At 38.0% G+C, this 16,903-nt stretch overlaps 1 protein-coding gene across 5 annotated transcripts in view; it reads left to right on the top strand.

Annotated features, from left to right (window-relative positions):
- Positions 1-16,903, top strand: part of UBR5 (ubiquitin protein ligase E3 component n-recognin 5) — a 157,921-nt gene that overhangs the window by 121,818 nt on the left and 19,200 nt on the right. For all 5 annotated transcript variants that reach the window (XM_023225597.1, XM_023225592.2, XM_023225608.1 and 2 more), the window contains exons 36-48: positions 873-984; positions 1,545-1,676; positions 2,487-2,744; positions 3,314-3,582; positions 3,757-3,968; positions 7,509-7,739; positions 8,563-8,636; positions 9,821-9,993; positions 10,090-10,203; positions 11,807-12,027; positions 13,186-13,306; positions 13,394-13,492; positions 16,248-16,491. In XM_023225597.1, the coding sequence (XP_023081365.1) occupies positions 873-984; positions 1,545-1,676; positions 2,487-2,744; positions 3,314-3,582; positions 3,757-3,968; positions 7,509-7,739; positions 8,563-8,636; positions 9,821-9,993; positions 10,090-10,203; positions 11,807-12,027; positions 13,186-13,306; positions 13,394-13,492; positions 16,248-16,491 (2,260 nt within the window). The remainder of the gene's footprint in view (positions 1-872; positions 985-1,544; positions 1,677-2,486; positions 2,745-3,313; positions 3,583-3,756; positions 3,969-7,508; positions 7,740-8,562; positions 8,637-9,820; positions 9,994-10,089; positions 10,204-11,806; positions 12,028-13,185; positions 13,307-13,393; positions 13,493-16,247; positions 16,492-16,903) is intronic.

Here is a 16,903-nt window from a genome sequence, read left to right as displayed (position 1 = left end):
AGCCTCCTGAGTTGCTGGGATTACAAGTGCGCACCATCACACCCAGCTAATTTTTGTATTTTTAGTAGAGACGGGATTTCATCATGTTGATCAGGCTGATCACGAACTCCTGGCCTCGTAATCCACCCGCCTCAGCCTCCCAAAGTGCTGGGATTACAGGTGTGAGCCACTGCACCCAGCCAAGATATTATTAATATTAGAAAAATTTGGTAGTTTTGTACAATGTATTTGAAAGAGGATACTACATATTTATGAGGTAAATTTTATAATGCCTGCAGTATATAAAAATTTAACTCTCCTCCCTGCCCCCAGTATAATTTTTATACTTCTAATTTGAGGGTTCTGTATATGCTCAGTAATAAACTTTGGGATCTGTGGGTATAATTTTTTTGTTTTTTTGAGATGGCGTCTTGCTCTTTTGCCAGGCTGGAATGCAGTGGTGTAATCTTGCCTCACTGCAACCTCCACCTCCCAGGTTCAAGCGATTCTCTTGCCTCAGCCTCCTGAGTAGTTGAGACTACAGGCACGCACCACGCCTGGCTAATTTTTGTATTTTTAGTAGATTTGGGGTCTCACCATGTTGGCCAGGATGGTTTTGATCTCTTGACTTTGTGATCCGCCCATCTCCATCTCGGCCTCCCAGAGCGTTGGGATTATAGGCGTGAGCCACTGTGCCTGGCCAGGATGTAATTTTTGATAGCAAATTGTCACTAACAGATGAAGATTTTGAAAACTGCTTGATACATGATTTTGAATTCTCTATAGTTAGGGAATCTTTGCATTTTAGTTAACTAGCTACTTTGGGAGAACACTGGTAGAGATAAAGGTTTATGATGTACTTTGATTGTCTACAAATAAGATTCTGGATTTAGGTTGAGGTGGTGGAGGGTGTGGCTGGAGAAGAGGATCATCACGATGAACAGGAAGAACATGGGGAAGAAAATGCTGAGGCAGAGGGACAACATGATGAGCATGATGAAGACGGTATGCAGGTTATTTGAGAAATTACTCAGTATGAGTAAATCAAGTACTTTTAAAGGGGGACATTAAATACAGCGAGAAACCTCATTTGAATGTGTAGTGAAATGGTCAACTTAAACTTTCTGCCAAGGGTTTCTGTAGCATCTGTTTGGAAAATTTAGGTGCTATATATAATACATACATAAAATAATTTCCGTTTTTTCTTTTTAAGTCAGTTTCTTAAAAGACTTTTAAAAACTAAATCATAGGTGCATTATGAAACATTTGGAAATTAAAGGAAAGGAAAATAAATCACCTGTAAATATAACTTGTATATTTACTCTCAGTCCTCCCCTGCACTGCCCTGATGTGCTAGACTGTTTCCCTAGCCATTCTTCTAAGGTTGAGTAGTTACTGAGTCTTATTTTAGTAGTTATCCCTTCTCTCTCACACCATTCCCCTTCTCCCCAACTCCCACCCCCCGTGCCTTCTTAGTTACCACTCTTATGATATTCTGGCTTATCAGACCCTGTTTTAAACCATAGTGAGTGTGTGCTTTTTTCTTATTTAAATGTGTTTTTTAGGGAGTGATATGGAGCTGGACTTGTTAGCAGCAGCTGAAACAGAAAGTGATAGTGAAAGTAACCACAGCAACCAAGATAATGCTAGTGGGCGCAGAAGTGTTGTCACTGCAGCGACTGCTGGTTCAGAAGCAGGTATGTTGCCTTATCCCAACAACCTTCTTGCTTATGCTAAGGCTGTGTGTGTGTATTCAGTGTGGATTTGTTCATACTTTGATATACGCAAGGGTAGCTAAGCATTTTTATAACTTCATCCTTGTTCTCTGGGTATTAGAAAAGAAAGTATTATTTTAATAACTCTTTCTCTAGCTTTTCTGGTTATTACATAATGAATGAATTTTAAAGTTTATTTAAAAGATTTGTATTTTCTTGTCTTTTTTTTTTTTGGAATTGGGTCTCACTCTGTCACCCAGGCTGGATATTCCAGTGGTGCAGTCAGAGTTCTTTCCAGCCTTGACCTCCTGAGCTCCTACCTCAGCCCCCTGAGTAGCTGGGACTACAGGTGCAAGCCACCACATCGGGCTAATTTTTTTTTTTGTAAGAGATGGGATCTTGCTATGTTGCCTAGACTGGTCTTGAGTTCCTGAGCTCAAGGAGTCGTCCCACCTCAGCCTCCTCAGTTGTTGGGATTATAGGCATGTGCCACCACACCCAGCTAAAATTTATTTAGGAGACTGAGGCATACGAATAACTTGAACCCAGGAGGCAAAGGTTGCAGTGAGCCGAGATGGTGACACTGCACTCCTGCCTAAGCCACAGAGCCAGACTTAAAAGTTATTTTCTAATAAAAACTATTTTAGTGGTGGGTTTTGTGGATTATTAAATACAGTCTGGCATTCTGTTTAATATGTATGTTTATTATGTATGTTTTCCTGAATGAGGAGTAGATTGTAATTTTAATTATTAAACTCACAATGTTTTTGGTTTTAAAAATAAAAATTTTAGGAGCAAGCAGTGTTCCTGCCTTCTTTTCTGAAGATGATTCTCAATCGAATGACTCGAGTGATTCTGATAGCAGTAGTAGTCAGAGTGACGACATAGAACAGGAGACCTTTATGCTCGATGAACCATTAGAAAGAACCACAAATAGCTCCCATGCCAATGGTGCTGCCCAAGCTCCCCGCTCAATGCAGTGGGCTGTCCGCAACACCCAGCATCAGCGAGCAGCCAGTACAGCCCCTTCCAGTACATCTACACCAGCAGGCAAGTCTGAAAACTTGGTATTCCTAAGAATACTTAGATAGATTTTTAAAAATTAAAAATAAAATTAAAATTATAATTCCTCATTGTTTTGTTGAGTTTCAAATATAAAAATTATGCACATATGATTATAGCAGGGTTTCCCAGTCTTTGCATTATTGCATTTTTGGGCTGGATAATTGTGGGAGGCTGTCTTGTGCATTGTGGGATGTTAAATAGCATCCCTAACCTACACCCACTAGATGCCAGTAAAGCCCCTCTCACCCTTCTTCCCCTCCCCTTGGCTCCCACAGTTGTGATAACCAAGAATGTCTGCAGATACTGCCAAGTCTATAGCCCCTTTGGCAGGGTGTGTGGGGGGGTGCTATGGGGATCAGATTTCCCCTAGTTGAGAACTTTATATTAATTCTTGTCCCCTCCATACTCCCCTCCCCAAAATAGTGTGGTTTGGGCAAAGTTTTTTGCTTAGCTACCACAATTGACCATTTAGATTTACATAAGTATATATAATCCCAGAGAAACACAATTAAAAACTAACATTAGCTCATTGTCGTTGTCCTTTTTTCTTATAGCAAGTTCAGCGGGTTTGATTTATATTGATCCTTCAAACTTACGCCGGAGTGGTACCATCAGTACAAGTGCTGCAGCTGCAGCAGCTGCTTTGGAAGCTAGCAACGCCAGCAGTTACCTAACATCTGCAAGCAGTTTAGCCAGGGCTTACAGCATTGTCATTAGACAAATCTCGGACTTGATGGGCCTTATTCCTAAGTATAATCACCTAGTATACTCTCAGATTCCAGCAGCCGTGAAATTGACTTACCAAGATGCAGTAAACTTACAGGTATGAAAGCACGGAAAAGTTTCTCATTCCAGTGTATTTTTTTGGCTGTCAATTATGAGAATTCCAGTATTAGGGGAATTAAATGTTACAAATGTTTAAAAGTTGACATACTGCTGCTGTATCGAATTTAGCTCTGTTTGGATAGTTTTAACTATTTTAGTTTGGTCTTCATAGAACTATGTAGAAGAAAAGCTTATTCCCACTTGGAACTGGATGGTCAGTATTATGGATTCTACTGAAGCTCAATTACGTTATGGTTCTGCATTAGCATCTGCTGGTGATCCTGGACATCCAAATCATCCTCTTCACGCTTCTCAGAATTCAGCGAGAAGAGAGAGGATGACTGCACGAGAAGAAGCTAGCTTACGAACACTTGAAGGCAGACGGTATGAAATTCTTCATATATACAGAACGTCCCCGACTTAAAATGGATCTCCAACTTATAATTTTTTTGTTGTTGAGACGGAGTCTCTCACTCTCGCCCAGGCTGGAGCGCAGTGGCGCCATCTTGACTCACTGCAAGCTCCACCTTCCGGGTTCACGCCATTCTCCCGCCTCAGCCTCCTGAGTAGCTGGGACTACAGGCGCCCGCCACCATGCCCGGCTAATTTTTTGTATTTTTAGTAGAGACGGGGTTTTGCCGTGTTAACCAGGATGGTCTGGATCTCCTGACCTTGTGATCCGCCCGCCTTGGCCTCCCAAAGTGCTGGGATTCCAGGTGCGAGCCACCGTGCCTGGTCCCCAGTTTATGATTTTGTTTTGTTTTGTTTTATGATGGGTTTATTGGGGGTATTCAATGCATTTAGACTTTATGCATTTATGATGAGTTTATCAGGACATAAGCACATCTTCAGTCGAGGAGCATCTGTGCTTGTGTGTTTAGATAGAATCTTTGTATCCTAGAAGGGTAAAGCATTTTAGTTGCTATTATGTAAGACCTCATCTTACTGTGAAGGGAGAAAGAAATGACTTGCTTGCATTACTTGTTGAGGCAGAATAGGCTAGTTATCATCCAAGCTATTTTTAAAAATCCATTCATATCATAGGAATCTGATACTAAAGCCTTTTTATTTTTGAAGTTATTGGTCTCTATGTTTGTCTCATTATCCTCAAGACCTCCCCCTCTCCTCTTGGAAAGTTATTTTGACTATAATTGGTTATGAATGTACTTTGTACTCAGGAGGGGGAAAGTATGTGTGATTACCAGTGCTGCTGTTTTTTTCTCAAATCACATTTCTTTTTTTCTGCCTCCCGTAGCCTGTTGAATTATAATTAAAAAATATATCTATGTATTTGTTATGTTCTTTTCTATTCAGTTATAAAGTGACCTTTTTCAGGAGTAGGTATCAGCTCAAATATTGAACAACAGAGCAACAGCAGTAATAGAGTAAAAGTATCTCATACCTAAAGTCAAAATCCAAGGATTTGGTTCTATCTCGACCTCAGGATAAACAGCTTTGTTACTCTGGGCAGATCATAAAGTGAGGAAAGACAAAGGTCTAAGAGATTACTTAGAAAGACAGTGATAGGCATCTACAGTAGAGGTAATAGTTGCTAAAGTAGAGCAGTGAAGACCAAAAGGAGGGGAGAGAAGCATTGAAATCAGAAACAGAATTTAGGGCCTTGTTGAGAGATTAAGTAGCAGGGGCATCATTTATATTTAGACCTTGATCCTGAATAACATAGGAAAATTAAAGAGAAAAACCTAGAGTAGTGTAATGGACAAACTTGCTTTCGAACACGTGAGAACTGGGGAAAAAATGGTAGAAATGTCAATTATGCAGAATTGAATGGTTGGTAAAGATATCTGTACTAAAGATAGAGATTTGAGAGGTAACAGCTTTCCTGTCCTAGGAAGGCTGCTTCACAAAGACGAAAGCCTTATCTTTGTTAGGCTGTAGTCGTTACCCCAGAGAACATAGAATTCTGATAACGGATCATGATTGGTGGTGGTGTTCTGTCAGCTTTAATGTAATGATTCACATATCACACATAATTCACCCATTTAAAGTGTCCAATTCCATAGTTTTCCAGCCCTGTATAACCTTCATCATAATGAATTTTGGAATATTTTAATCTTCTCTACAGAAAACCTATTAGCAATCATTCTTCATTTTCCCCTACTTCCCCCACTTCCCCTTCCTAAGCAACCGTTAATCTATTTTCCCTCTCAATAGATTCTGGATATTTCCTGTAAATGGAATCATACAATATGTGGTCTTTTGTGACTGGGTTCTTTAACTTAGCATAATGATTTTCAGGTTCATCTATATTTAGCATACATCAGTAGTACTTCATTATTTTTCATCTCCTAGTAATATTTCATTGTATGAGCATACTATTTTTTGTTTATCCTTTCATCAGTTGTACATTTAGGTTGTTTTCACCTCTCCACTATTATGCATAATGCTCATATGAACTTTTGTGTATAGATTTTTGTGTAGATGTGTATTTTCAGTTCTCTTGAATGTATACCTAGTTATGGAACTGCTGGGCCATATAGTAACTGTTTGTAACCCTTTGAAGAACTGGCAATACTGTTTTCCAAAGAGGAAGACATTCTCACTAGCAGTGTATGTATGAGAGTTTTAGTTTTTCTACATTTTCACCAACACTATTTTTTGTTACAACTATCCCAGTGGGTGTGACCTAGTATCTTTGATTTGCATTTCCCTAATGGTCAGTGATGTTGATCATCTTTTCATGGGCTAACTGGCCATTCGTTTATCTTCTTTGGAGAAGTGTCTTATTTGGATCCTACCCCCCCCCCCCCCCCACCTTTTTTTGTTGTTGTTGTTGAAACGAGTTTGGCTCTTATTGTCCAGGCTGGAGTACGGTGATGTGATCTTGGCTCACTGCAACCTCCGCCTCCCGGGCTCAAGCGAGTCTCCTGCCTCAGCCTCCTGAGTAGCTGGGATTACAGGCACCTGCCACCACTCCCAGCCAACTTTTTTGTATTTTTAGTAGAGATGAGGTTTTGCCATTTTGGCCAGGCTGGTCTTGAACTCCTGACCTCAAGTGATACACCCACCTTGGTCTCCCAAAGTGCTGGGATTACAGGCATAAGCCCCTGCACCCGGCCTTGCCCATTTTTTAAATTGGCTTGTCTTTTAAAATTGAGGTGTATGAGTTCTTTATTCTGCATATAAGCCCATTATCAAATATATAATTTGGGAAGATTTTGTCCCATTCTCCGGGATATCTTTTCACTTTCTTGATGGTATCTTTGAAAGTACAATTTTAATTTTCATAAATTCCAATTTATATCTGGGTGTTTGTTTGTTTGATTTCTTTTTTGAGACAGGGTCTTGCTCTGTTGCCAAGGCTGAGTGCAGTGGCGTGATCTTGGCTCACTGCAACCTTCACCTCCCAGTTTCAAGCAGTTCTCCTGCCTCAGCCTTCCAGGTAGCTGGGATTACAGGCACCTGCCACCATGCCCAGCTAATTTTTGTACTTTTAGTAGAGACAGGGTTTCACCATGTTGCCCAGGATATCTATGTTTTCTTTCATTGCTTGTGTTTTTGGTATCATGGTCCCTAGATAACAGCACCATCGACGTCACCTAAGAGCTATTTAGAAATGCATATTCTGGGGCTCTACCCCAGACCTACTAAAACTCTGGGGATTAGACTAGAGGTCTGTTTTAATAAGCCCTCCAGGTGACTTTGATGGACCCTGAAGTTTGAGAATCACTCTCTTCAGGGAAGGAGTTCCTTTTGCCATTCCAAAGGATACTGGAATTCTTTTTCTATACGAAGTATAAGACTGTAAATCATGCACAATGGTTATATTTCTAAAGCTGAGCAGCAGGCTTAACTACTTTGTATTTATGAATATTCTCAGTTCCTAATTTTGCTTATTTATGATAGTAAATTTCACATTTGTGTTCTTCTAATAAACATTGTCATTTCTTTCTGTTCTTATAGACGTGCCACCTTGCTTAGCGCCCGTCAAGGGATGATGTCTGCACGAGGAGACTTCCTAAATTATGCTCTGTCTCTAATGCGGTCTCATAATGATGAGCATTCTGATGTTCTTCCAGTTTTGGATGTTTGCTCATTGAAGCATGTGGCATATGTTTTTCAAGCACTTATATACTGGATTAAGGCAATGAATCAGCAGACAACATTGGATACACCTCAACTAGAACGCAAAAGGTATCCATTCTTGCCATGAGATTGATTTGAGAAATACTTGCTTGGTATGGTCTCTATTAGTAAATTGTCAAAATTTGAAGTAAGGAGAATAGCATTGCAAAAGAGAACTAGCACAGGACCATTTCATGTGGGAAAGTGGGCTTGAATTTATCCAACCTTTCCCCATTGCCACTCTTCACTTAAAATAGGAAACCTAAGAATCTGGTTAAACTTCATGCTTGAGATAGTTTGGCCTGATTATCTGTCATCTTCATTTTTTCCTTTTTTTTTTTTAAGGGATGGGGTCTGACTCTGTTGCCCAGGCTGGAATGTGGTGGTGCAATCAAAGCTTACTGCAACCTTGAACTCCTGGACTCAAGAGATCCTCCTGCCTTAGCCTTCCAAGTAGATAGGACTTACAGGCTTGTGCTACCATGCCTGGCTAATTTCTTAATGTTTTGGAGAGACAGTGTCTCATGATGTTTCCCAGGCTGGTCTTGAAGTCCTGGCCTAAGTGATCCCCCTGCCTTAGCCTCCCAAAGTGTTGGGATTACAGGCATGAGTTACCATACCCAGTCCATGTTTTCTGTTAGAGTTTCTGTAGGTGCTCGTTATTTCTTAGGTGATTTGCTTTTTCTTCTATTGAGTCCATTTCGTAATAATAGTAAATAAACCTGTTCGCTCTACCATTTCCCAGATTCTGACAATGTATTGCAATGTTTGAAATTTGTTAGATATATTAGTGACCTTTTTAGTGTGTTTTTGCTTGTATTTTCCCTGACTTTTGCTACTGTTCATATTATACAAATACTTTAGGTAAAATGACTCACTTGTCTTTTTAAAGGACGCGAGAACTCTTGGAACTGGGTATTGATAATGAAGATTCAGAACATGAAAATGATGATGACACCAATCAAAGTTAGTGCACAGAAAATCTGCTAATCTACTTCAAGAAATGGCTGCCTCAGTAGTTCCCCTTCAAGCTTTTTAACTTCATTATTTTCTGTCTGGGTGGGAATTTCTCTTTTCTTCTCTATGTCTCATTTCTTACATTTTCTGTCCATTTGTGCTTACACATTCTTGCATTATACATTGCAAAACTAAGGATGTATTAAAGAAATGTTATAAACTTTCCAACAGTATTTTTTTTATCTTCTATCTTGTATTTGTCTTAGTATTATGTTTACCTTTACTCTTAATGTACTGTTATTACATTTAATAAAATCTTAGCAAAACTTTTGTTAATATTGATGCAAAATAGATTAGTTAAGAAAATGAGAATTACCAGTTAGAGCTCCTAAATATCAGAATGCTAGCAATTAATACAATGAAAAGAGAAAATATCCCAACTCCAGGCTTTTATCCAAAAGTTTTAATATCACACTTTGGGGTCTAGTGGAGTTTATTTGTGGGTTTCAGTTATTTCAAATGGGGCTAAATAATGCATTCGCCAGTTTGTTGTTATCAACTAGTACTTTTATTCAGCCTGTGGAAAGACAATTGGCCTAATTGCCATTTTTTGAGAACCCAGCCATAGCTCACTACCGTTGATATGCAAACAAGGCACTGCCAAAGTTTTACTCCATTAAGGAGATTTGGTGCTAGTGTGCTGACTTACTATCAAGATATGTAAATTGTTCAGACATTACTGTCTGCTTAGCAAATGCTCAGGTTTCAGCTCCTGATCATCTTCTCTGTTTGGAGTTGTCAGTGAGTTGGGTCCTGAATATACTCATGAATCTAACTGTATTTGGGTGGTGGGTATCTCAAAAGATAAAGAGGAGGATATGGGAAACCTCTGTCCAATACAAAATGGCACAATATTGTTAAATGCTGATTTTTATTTTGCATTTTTTATTGTAACATACACATAACTAAAATTTGCACATAACATAAAACTTACATTGTAACCATATTAAACTGTTACATTTACTTTAAAAAATACCAAAAGTTTGGACTATAAACTTGTTTTTGTGTGGCATTAAAATTTTATAAAAGAGGTAGTAGGAATTTTGGATTGAGCAGATTAAAGGTCTGTTACCCTAATCCAGTAATTAAATAATTTTCCTAAAAAACAAAACATTTTATCTTTTTATGTTTAGGTGCTACCTTGAATGATAAGGATGATGACTCTCTTCCTGCAGAAACTGGCCAAAACCATCCATTTTTCCGACGTTCAGACTCCATGACATTCCTTGGGTGTATACCCCCAAATCCATTTGAAGTGCCTCTGGCTGAAGCCATCCCCTTGGCTGATCAGCCACATCTGTTGCAGGTGAATTAAACAAGTTAGTCTTAAGGTTTCTTTCTAATTGAGTTTATTTTCTTTAAAGTATTCAATGTAACTAGAATATTTCTGTTAAAATTTCAGCCAAATGCTAGAAAGGAGGATCTTTTTGGCCGTCCAAGTCAGGGTCTTTATTCTTCATCTGCCAGTAGTGGGAAATGTTTAATGGAGGTTACAGTGGATAGAAACTGCCTTGAGGTAAGACAGTAAAAGTTTTTGCAATATAATATTTATTAAGGACAACTTGTCCCAGCATATAGATTTTTAGAAATGCATTAATTTAGACTATTATATTTTCTGAAATGAAGTGTCAGAATTTCCTGCCTTGTGATATAATGTAGGAAGAATTCCAGCACTGTCATTAAATTGCTGTCAGATCACTTCATCCATAAAATACCAGCCTCCTTATGTGCTTTGTCTGTTTCACAGAGCTGACTGCTGCATGTGGCTGAAAATTTAAATTTTTCACGTATAATAACAGTCTATAGATGAGCATGTGTAATTTTGGCTACAACTTTAACTTTCTGTACTAATTTAATCAAGACTAGATAAATAAGATAGCATTAATAATGATACCTAATATTTGTGGACTAAATCTGTCTCCTGGGCATTGGTCTCCATCTTCATAACTATGTTTGTTAGAATGCATTATCACCCTGATTTTTTGGGTAAGAAATTGAGTCTTGAAGAGAGTAAGTAAATTTCATGTGGGAATGTCTGTGTCACACAACTAGTTAAGTGGTAGATCTAGTTTTCAGATATAGCTCCGATTTGGGAGCCTAAAATTACACTCTACTGTTTGTCCACTGAAAACATTAAAAAGCAGGTTTAGAAGACATGTAGTTGAATAGAATGTTTTTTATCTCAGTAATAAAAAGGAGAATGCAGTACTGAAAATAGTAAAAATATATGAGAATTAAGTACCACTAATATTATAAAGTTTTATTTAAAAGTTCTCTGAAATTCCAAGGCAAGAAGTGAACTTATTTTATTTATTTTTGTGAGACGGAGTCTTGCTCTGTCACTCAGGCTAGAGTGTAGTGGCACAATCTTGGCTCACTGCAACCTCTTCCTCCTGGGTTCAAGCTATTCTCCTGCCTCAGTCTCCCAAGTAGCTGGGATTACAGGTGCCCGCCACCACGCACGGATAATTATTTTGTATTTTTAGTAAAGACGGGGTTTCGCTATGTTGGCCAGGCTTGTTTCCAAGTCCTGACCTCAAGTGATCCGGCCACTTCAGCCTCCCAGAGTGCTAGGATTACAGGCGTGAGCCACTATGCTCAGGCCAAGAAGTGAATTTAAGGGGGGGGGCGGGGGAAGGCCGGATGTGGTGGCTCACGCCTGTAATCCCAGCGCTTTGGGAGGCTGAGGTGGGTGGATCACTTGAGGTCAAGAGTTCAAGACCATACTGGCCAACATAGCCAAACCCCATCTACTACTAAAATTACAAAAAATTAGCTGGGCGTTGTGGCGGGCGCCTGTAATCCCAGCTACTCGGGAGGCTGAGGCAGGAGAATCGCTTGAACCCAGGAGACGGAGGTTGCAGTAAGCCAAGACTGCGCCACTGCACTCCCGCCTGGGCAACAGAGTGAGACTCCGTCTCAAAAAAAAAAAAAAAATAGTTGTCTGAGGTTGGTTTGGTAAATGCATTGGAATTGGTGGTCAGCTAGGGCCATCAGAACCATTGAAGCTCCAGAAAGGGAAAAAAACTTGCATATGATTCTTGTATTACTAAGTTGAGGACAAAATCTGGTTAGTTTTTTTCCCTTCATTTGTAACTTTTAAATGTAAATATTCATAGGTTCTTCCAACAAAAATGTCTTATGCTGCCAATCTGAAAAATGTAATGAACATGCAAAACCGGCAAAAAAAAGAAGGGGAAGAACAGCCCGTGCTGCCAGAAGAAGCTGAGAGTTCAAAACCAGGGCCATCTGCTCATGATCTTGCTGCACAATTAAAAAGTAGCTTACTAGCAGAAATAGGACTCACTGAAAGTGAAGGGCCGCCTCTCACATCTTTCAGGTATTTGCTAAGACCCTTTGTTTTTATTGTTCAGTACAGCATTAAAAATGTATATCCATGTTTAGTTACCATTTGTAGACTTGCTGTTAGCAGCTCAGCTAAGGGGAAACTGAATAATTATAAAGAGTGGAACTTTCTAGATTTGTGATTCACACTTATCTGTGCTCCTTTTCCAAGTCTGTAATTCTCTTACAAGAGGTAGGTTCTTTGTTTATCTAATAGAAATTTGTTAGTATATACTGTGGCTCAGTATGATTTGTTGACTCTCTGTTTTTTGGTTACATGGAATAATAATTTTTTTGCTTAGATTAGAGTTAAAAAGCTAGTTTGAAAATAAGATACATTGTATATACATTGTCTAACAACCACATAAGGCAGGGGAGAATTGTGGACTTGGGTGGCCCAAGCTTCCTAGAAGCAGTATGGATTGAATTGAGGTGGTTAGAATGTGCAGAAACAGACTGGAGAGAATTAGAGGTAAGGAGGCCAGTTAGAAAGCTATTTGTTATTATTAATAGTTTCAGTTAGTTGGGGGAAAGATGCTGAGGCAGAATGTTGACTTTGGGGATAGAAAGGATATGGTGGAAAGGAAGAGAAACTTAAGATGGACTTGATCACTTTGATGGAACAGGAGGAAGAAAAATTAAAATCTGCTCTAAGTCAGGGCATTAGGGAAAGAGATGGTACTATTGAAAAAAAATCAGAATTGTCATTGTGGTGAAGAAGCCATATTAAGTTTTAGCCATGCTGAGTTTGAATTGAGCATCATTGACGTGGACATATTTATTTAACAAATGGAAATTCTGGTTCATGGTGAAAGTTTGAAGTAGAGGTGGATCTGGGAGTCACCTAAATGGAGATGGACGTTGGACTTTAAGGAGAGGAGATAAAATGAAAGATGAAGGTAAGACATAGCCCAGGGATTTATCCGTATGTAGAAGACAGAAGGAATAAGGGAGGAGAAATAATAAGTTCTGTGGGGAACAAGTAGCTATGGAAAAGTTCTCTGTTAGGATGCAGTTTGAAGAAGTTAAGACCTCAGAATATTTAAAAAAAAAAAAAAAAAGTAAGTTACTACCATTGAACAAAAACCAGTCAGTCTTTGAAATTGGCTAAAGTATTTCCTCCCCCCAACCCCTTCCCTTAAACTTCTTACAGGCCACAGTGTAGCTTTATGGGAATGGTTATTTCCCATGATATGCTGCTAGGACGTTGGCGCCTTTCTTTAGAACTGTTCGGCAGGGTATTCATGGAAGATGTTGGAGCAGAACCTGGATCAGTATGTATTTTGTGCACTTTAAATTCCATTCTGCCTGATAAGCACATATTTCAGGGAATAATCTGTCATGCTTTTTTTTTTTTTAAGATCCTGACTGAGTTGGGTGGTTTTGAGGTAAAAGAATCAAAATTCCGTAGAGAAATGGAAAAACTGAGAAACCAGCAGTCAAGAGATTTATCACTAGAGGTAAAGGTATTTAGATTTTCTTATACTATACCTGTAGTATGCTATTTATATAAATTTTAAAACATACAAAATAACAATAGCTTTACTTAGGTATATGTACTTATAATTAAAAAATTAAAAGAAATGTTAAACTGCCAAATTTATTTTTTATTTGTGTGTGTGTGTGTGTGTATGTGGTTTCTTTTTATTTTTTCTTATTTTAACCATAAAATTTAGAATAGTGGTTTTCTCTGGCAGTTTGGTTCCCTAGCATCCTCTATGAATTTTTTTGTTTTAGTTTTTAAGTATCATTATGCATGCCTTGATTTAAACATTTTTTATGTATTTAATTCCATTGAGATTATTATTCATATTGATGCTCAAATTGTGTCTTCTTTGGCTAATGGGAGTCTTGAGTCAATTTTGATTCCTCAGTCCTTTTGGCATGGGCCCAGTAATTTTTGATAACTTTCTTACTTCCTGGTATGTTTCATCTTGTGCATTTCCTGTCACAGACCTTAAATCAGCCATTTCTTAAAGTAGCCTTGATTCCTTTTAGTAGGAAATTGTGTTTTGAGATTACAGTCTGTGCTCTAAGGTTGCAAATTGCTACTGAGTTGATCATGGTTTCTAGGCCTTTTGATAACAGTTTGGCAGTGTATTTTATTTTGTTCTTTTTTAAAAAAAATCAAATAATGAATTAATATTGATACTCCCAATTCAAATTCAAGATGTAGGACCACAAGGTTGTTTGTTTTATTTTTGCATCTTAGATTTTTTTTTTTTTTTTTTGAGGCGGAGTCTTGCTTTGTCACCCAGGCCAGAGCACAGTGGCATGATCTTGGCTCACTGCAACCTCCGCCTCTTGGGTTCAGGAGACTCTCCTGCTTCAGCCTCCTGAGTAGCTGGGATTACAGGTGTCTACCACCATGCCTGGCTAATTTTTGTATTTTTAATAGAGACAGGGTTTCACCATGTTGGCCAGGCTGGTCTCAAACTCCCCGACCTCAGGTGATCCACCTGCCCTGGCCTCCCAAAGTGCTGGGATTAGAGGTGTGAGCCACCACACCTGGCCTTGCTTCTTAGATCTTAAGTCTTTATCTCCTTTCTTTCAGACTGAATATCCAATTTCCCAACAACATTAATCAAATTACTCATTTGTTTTAATGCCACAACATACATAGTAGCAGTCTTAGAATTACATCACTGGAATCTGAGGTGTAAGGATGGCTTGAGTCCAGGAATTCGAGGACAGCCTGGGCAACATAATGTGAGAGAGACTGTCTCTTAAAAAGAATTATAACATCAGCACTATCACTAACAAAATGATTATTCAAAATAATTAAAGATTTATTTGCAGATGTTTGTCCTTAGATCATATACAGTTAGAGATAACACAGTTAAAGGAGGTTTATTTTAAAGTCACTTGAGGTAATTCTTCTTTGTAGGTTTTGCTACCAGCTCTATATAATTAGGACCTTTTGTTTCATTTTGCTTTCAGATTTTAGGAATTCCTTTTTCCTCTTTTGGTTTTATTTTGTAATCAATGTAAAATATCTACAGTGTGGCAGAGTGAACTCTACAAAAGAATGGATATAAGTCCATTTTTGTCTCTTTTACCATTTTTTCAAGTTTATTTCCTTCCCTCCCTTTTAAAACATATAAGCGTATGTGTATGTTAATTACATACTTCCTCCCACCTCCCCAGACATACTATACATTTTATTCCATCTTGCTTTTCTCAGTTAATAGTATATCCCAGAGAAAATGTGAGATGTTCTACCTTTCTTTTATAGCTGCTTAATGTACTGCACTTTTATGGTTATCGCAGTTTTTGCAGCTAATCCCTTATAGGCTAGGTATTTGGGCTTATTTCCAGTCTTTCGCTATTACAGATAGTGTGATGAATGGCCTCGTGTTTTTTTGCTAGTGTGTCCCTGAGATAGATGCTTAGATGTGGAATTGCTGGGTCAAAGAGTATGTGCATGTAATTTTGCTAGACATTGACGAATACTTCTGCATAGCAGTTGCATAATTTTGCATTTTCACCATCAATGTGAGAATGCCTGATTCCTCAGTCTTGCCAGCATTTGTTAAACTTCTAGATTTTTGCTAATCTGATAGGTAAGAAATAGCACCTCAGTATAGTTTTAATTTGAATTTGTCTTATTTTGAGCAAAGTTAAACATTATTTCATATATTTAGGATAGTTGTATTTAACTCAGTTGATATGCCCATTTTTTTTTCTAAGTTGGCTTTCTCTCAGATTTTAGAGGCTTTTTATGTAGCTATAGGTGATAGACACACTCATTAATGATTATATATATCTTTGTGAGAAAAGGTGCAAACAATTTTCCAGTTTGGTTAATTCCCCTCCAGCCTCCCGCCCACTTAGCTTGTCATCAAGGAATTCATCTGTGTTTCTTTCTGTTTTTTTTTTTTTTTTCACATCTCTGATTATTTGGTATTCTGTTATATCCCAAAATTGAACAAGATGATTGTTTTCCAATAAACCTTTGAAAGAAAGTGTTAGAATTGAATTAAATTCTGTTGCCCTGATTTAATTTGCAAGATATTCTTGTGTGCTTTAAACCATTGTATTTCATAATGGGTAAGCTTCTGAGAACTCTGATTACTTTGTAGTTTTTCAAACTCTCAAGGAAAAGCTAAAACTCGATTTTCAGATTGAAAATAGAAAAATTCAAGCTACAAAAAATTCTAACTACTTTCCAACATTGAATTTACTACTTTTTGACTTCTTGATATGTTTTAATAGGTTGATCGGGATCGAGATCTTCTCATTCAGCAGACTATGAGGCAGCTTAACAATCACTTTGGTCGAAGATGTGCTACTACACCAATGGCTGTACACAGAGTAAAAGTCACATTTAAGGATGAGCCAGGAGAGGGCAGTGGTGTAGCACGAAGTTTTTATACAGCCATTGCACAAGCATTTTTGTCAAATGAAAAATTGCCAAATCTAGAGTGTATCCAAAATGCCAACAAAGGCACCCACACAAGTAAGTAGTCTACAGATAACAAGCATCATAAAATTTCTTTCCTTGTCCCTCAAACCAATAGTGGTAATCATGGTTTATATATGTGTGAGAGTATAAATTTACATTTTTACATAATTTTATTCTAGATTGATTTAATCTTATTTAAACTATTCTAATTGACAACAATTTCCTACTTTACGTTTATTTTGATAAATTTATTTTGATAAATGTTTGTGATTGTACTAGTTTTTCATCTCAATTGTTACATGTTGCGGATGGGTAAGAGGTTGCAAAATACATAGTGATATAAAAATTCACCGAGCAAATTGCAGCATTTCCTCCACTTCAATATTTAACCCACATGGATATTTGAGAAGAAAATGCTATTCTAAGAGCAGTGCTGTTCAAATTACGATTTCCAAACTTGTTGCTG

Source organism: Piliocolobus tephrosceles, chromosome 7 (assembly GCF_002776525.5).
Source record: "Piliocolobus tephrosceles isolate RC106 chromosome 7, ASM277652v3, whole genome shotgun sequence".
Lineage (NCBI taxonomy): Eukaryota > Metazoa > Chordata > Mammalia > Primates > Cercopithecidae > Piliocolobus > Piliocolobus tephrosceles.
The sequence above is the reverse complement of the archived record's forward strand: the minus strand, read 5'-3'. Positions and strand labels throughout refer to the sequence as shown.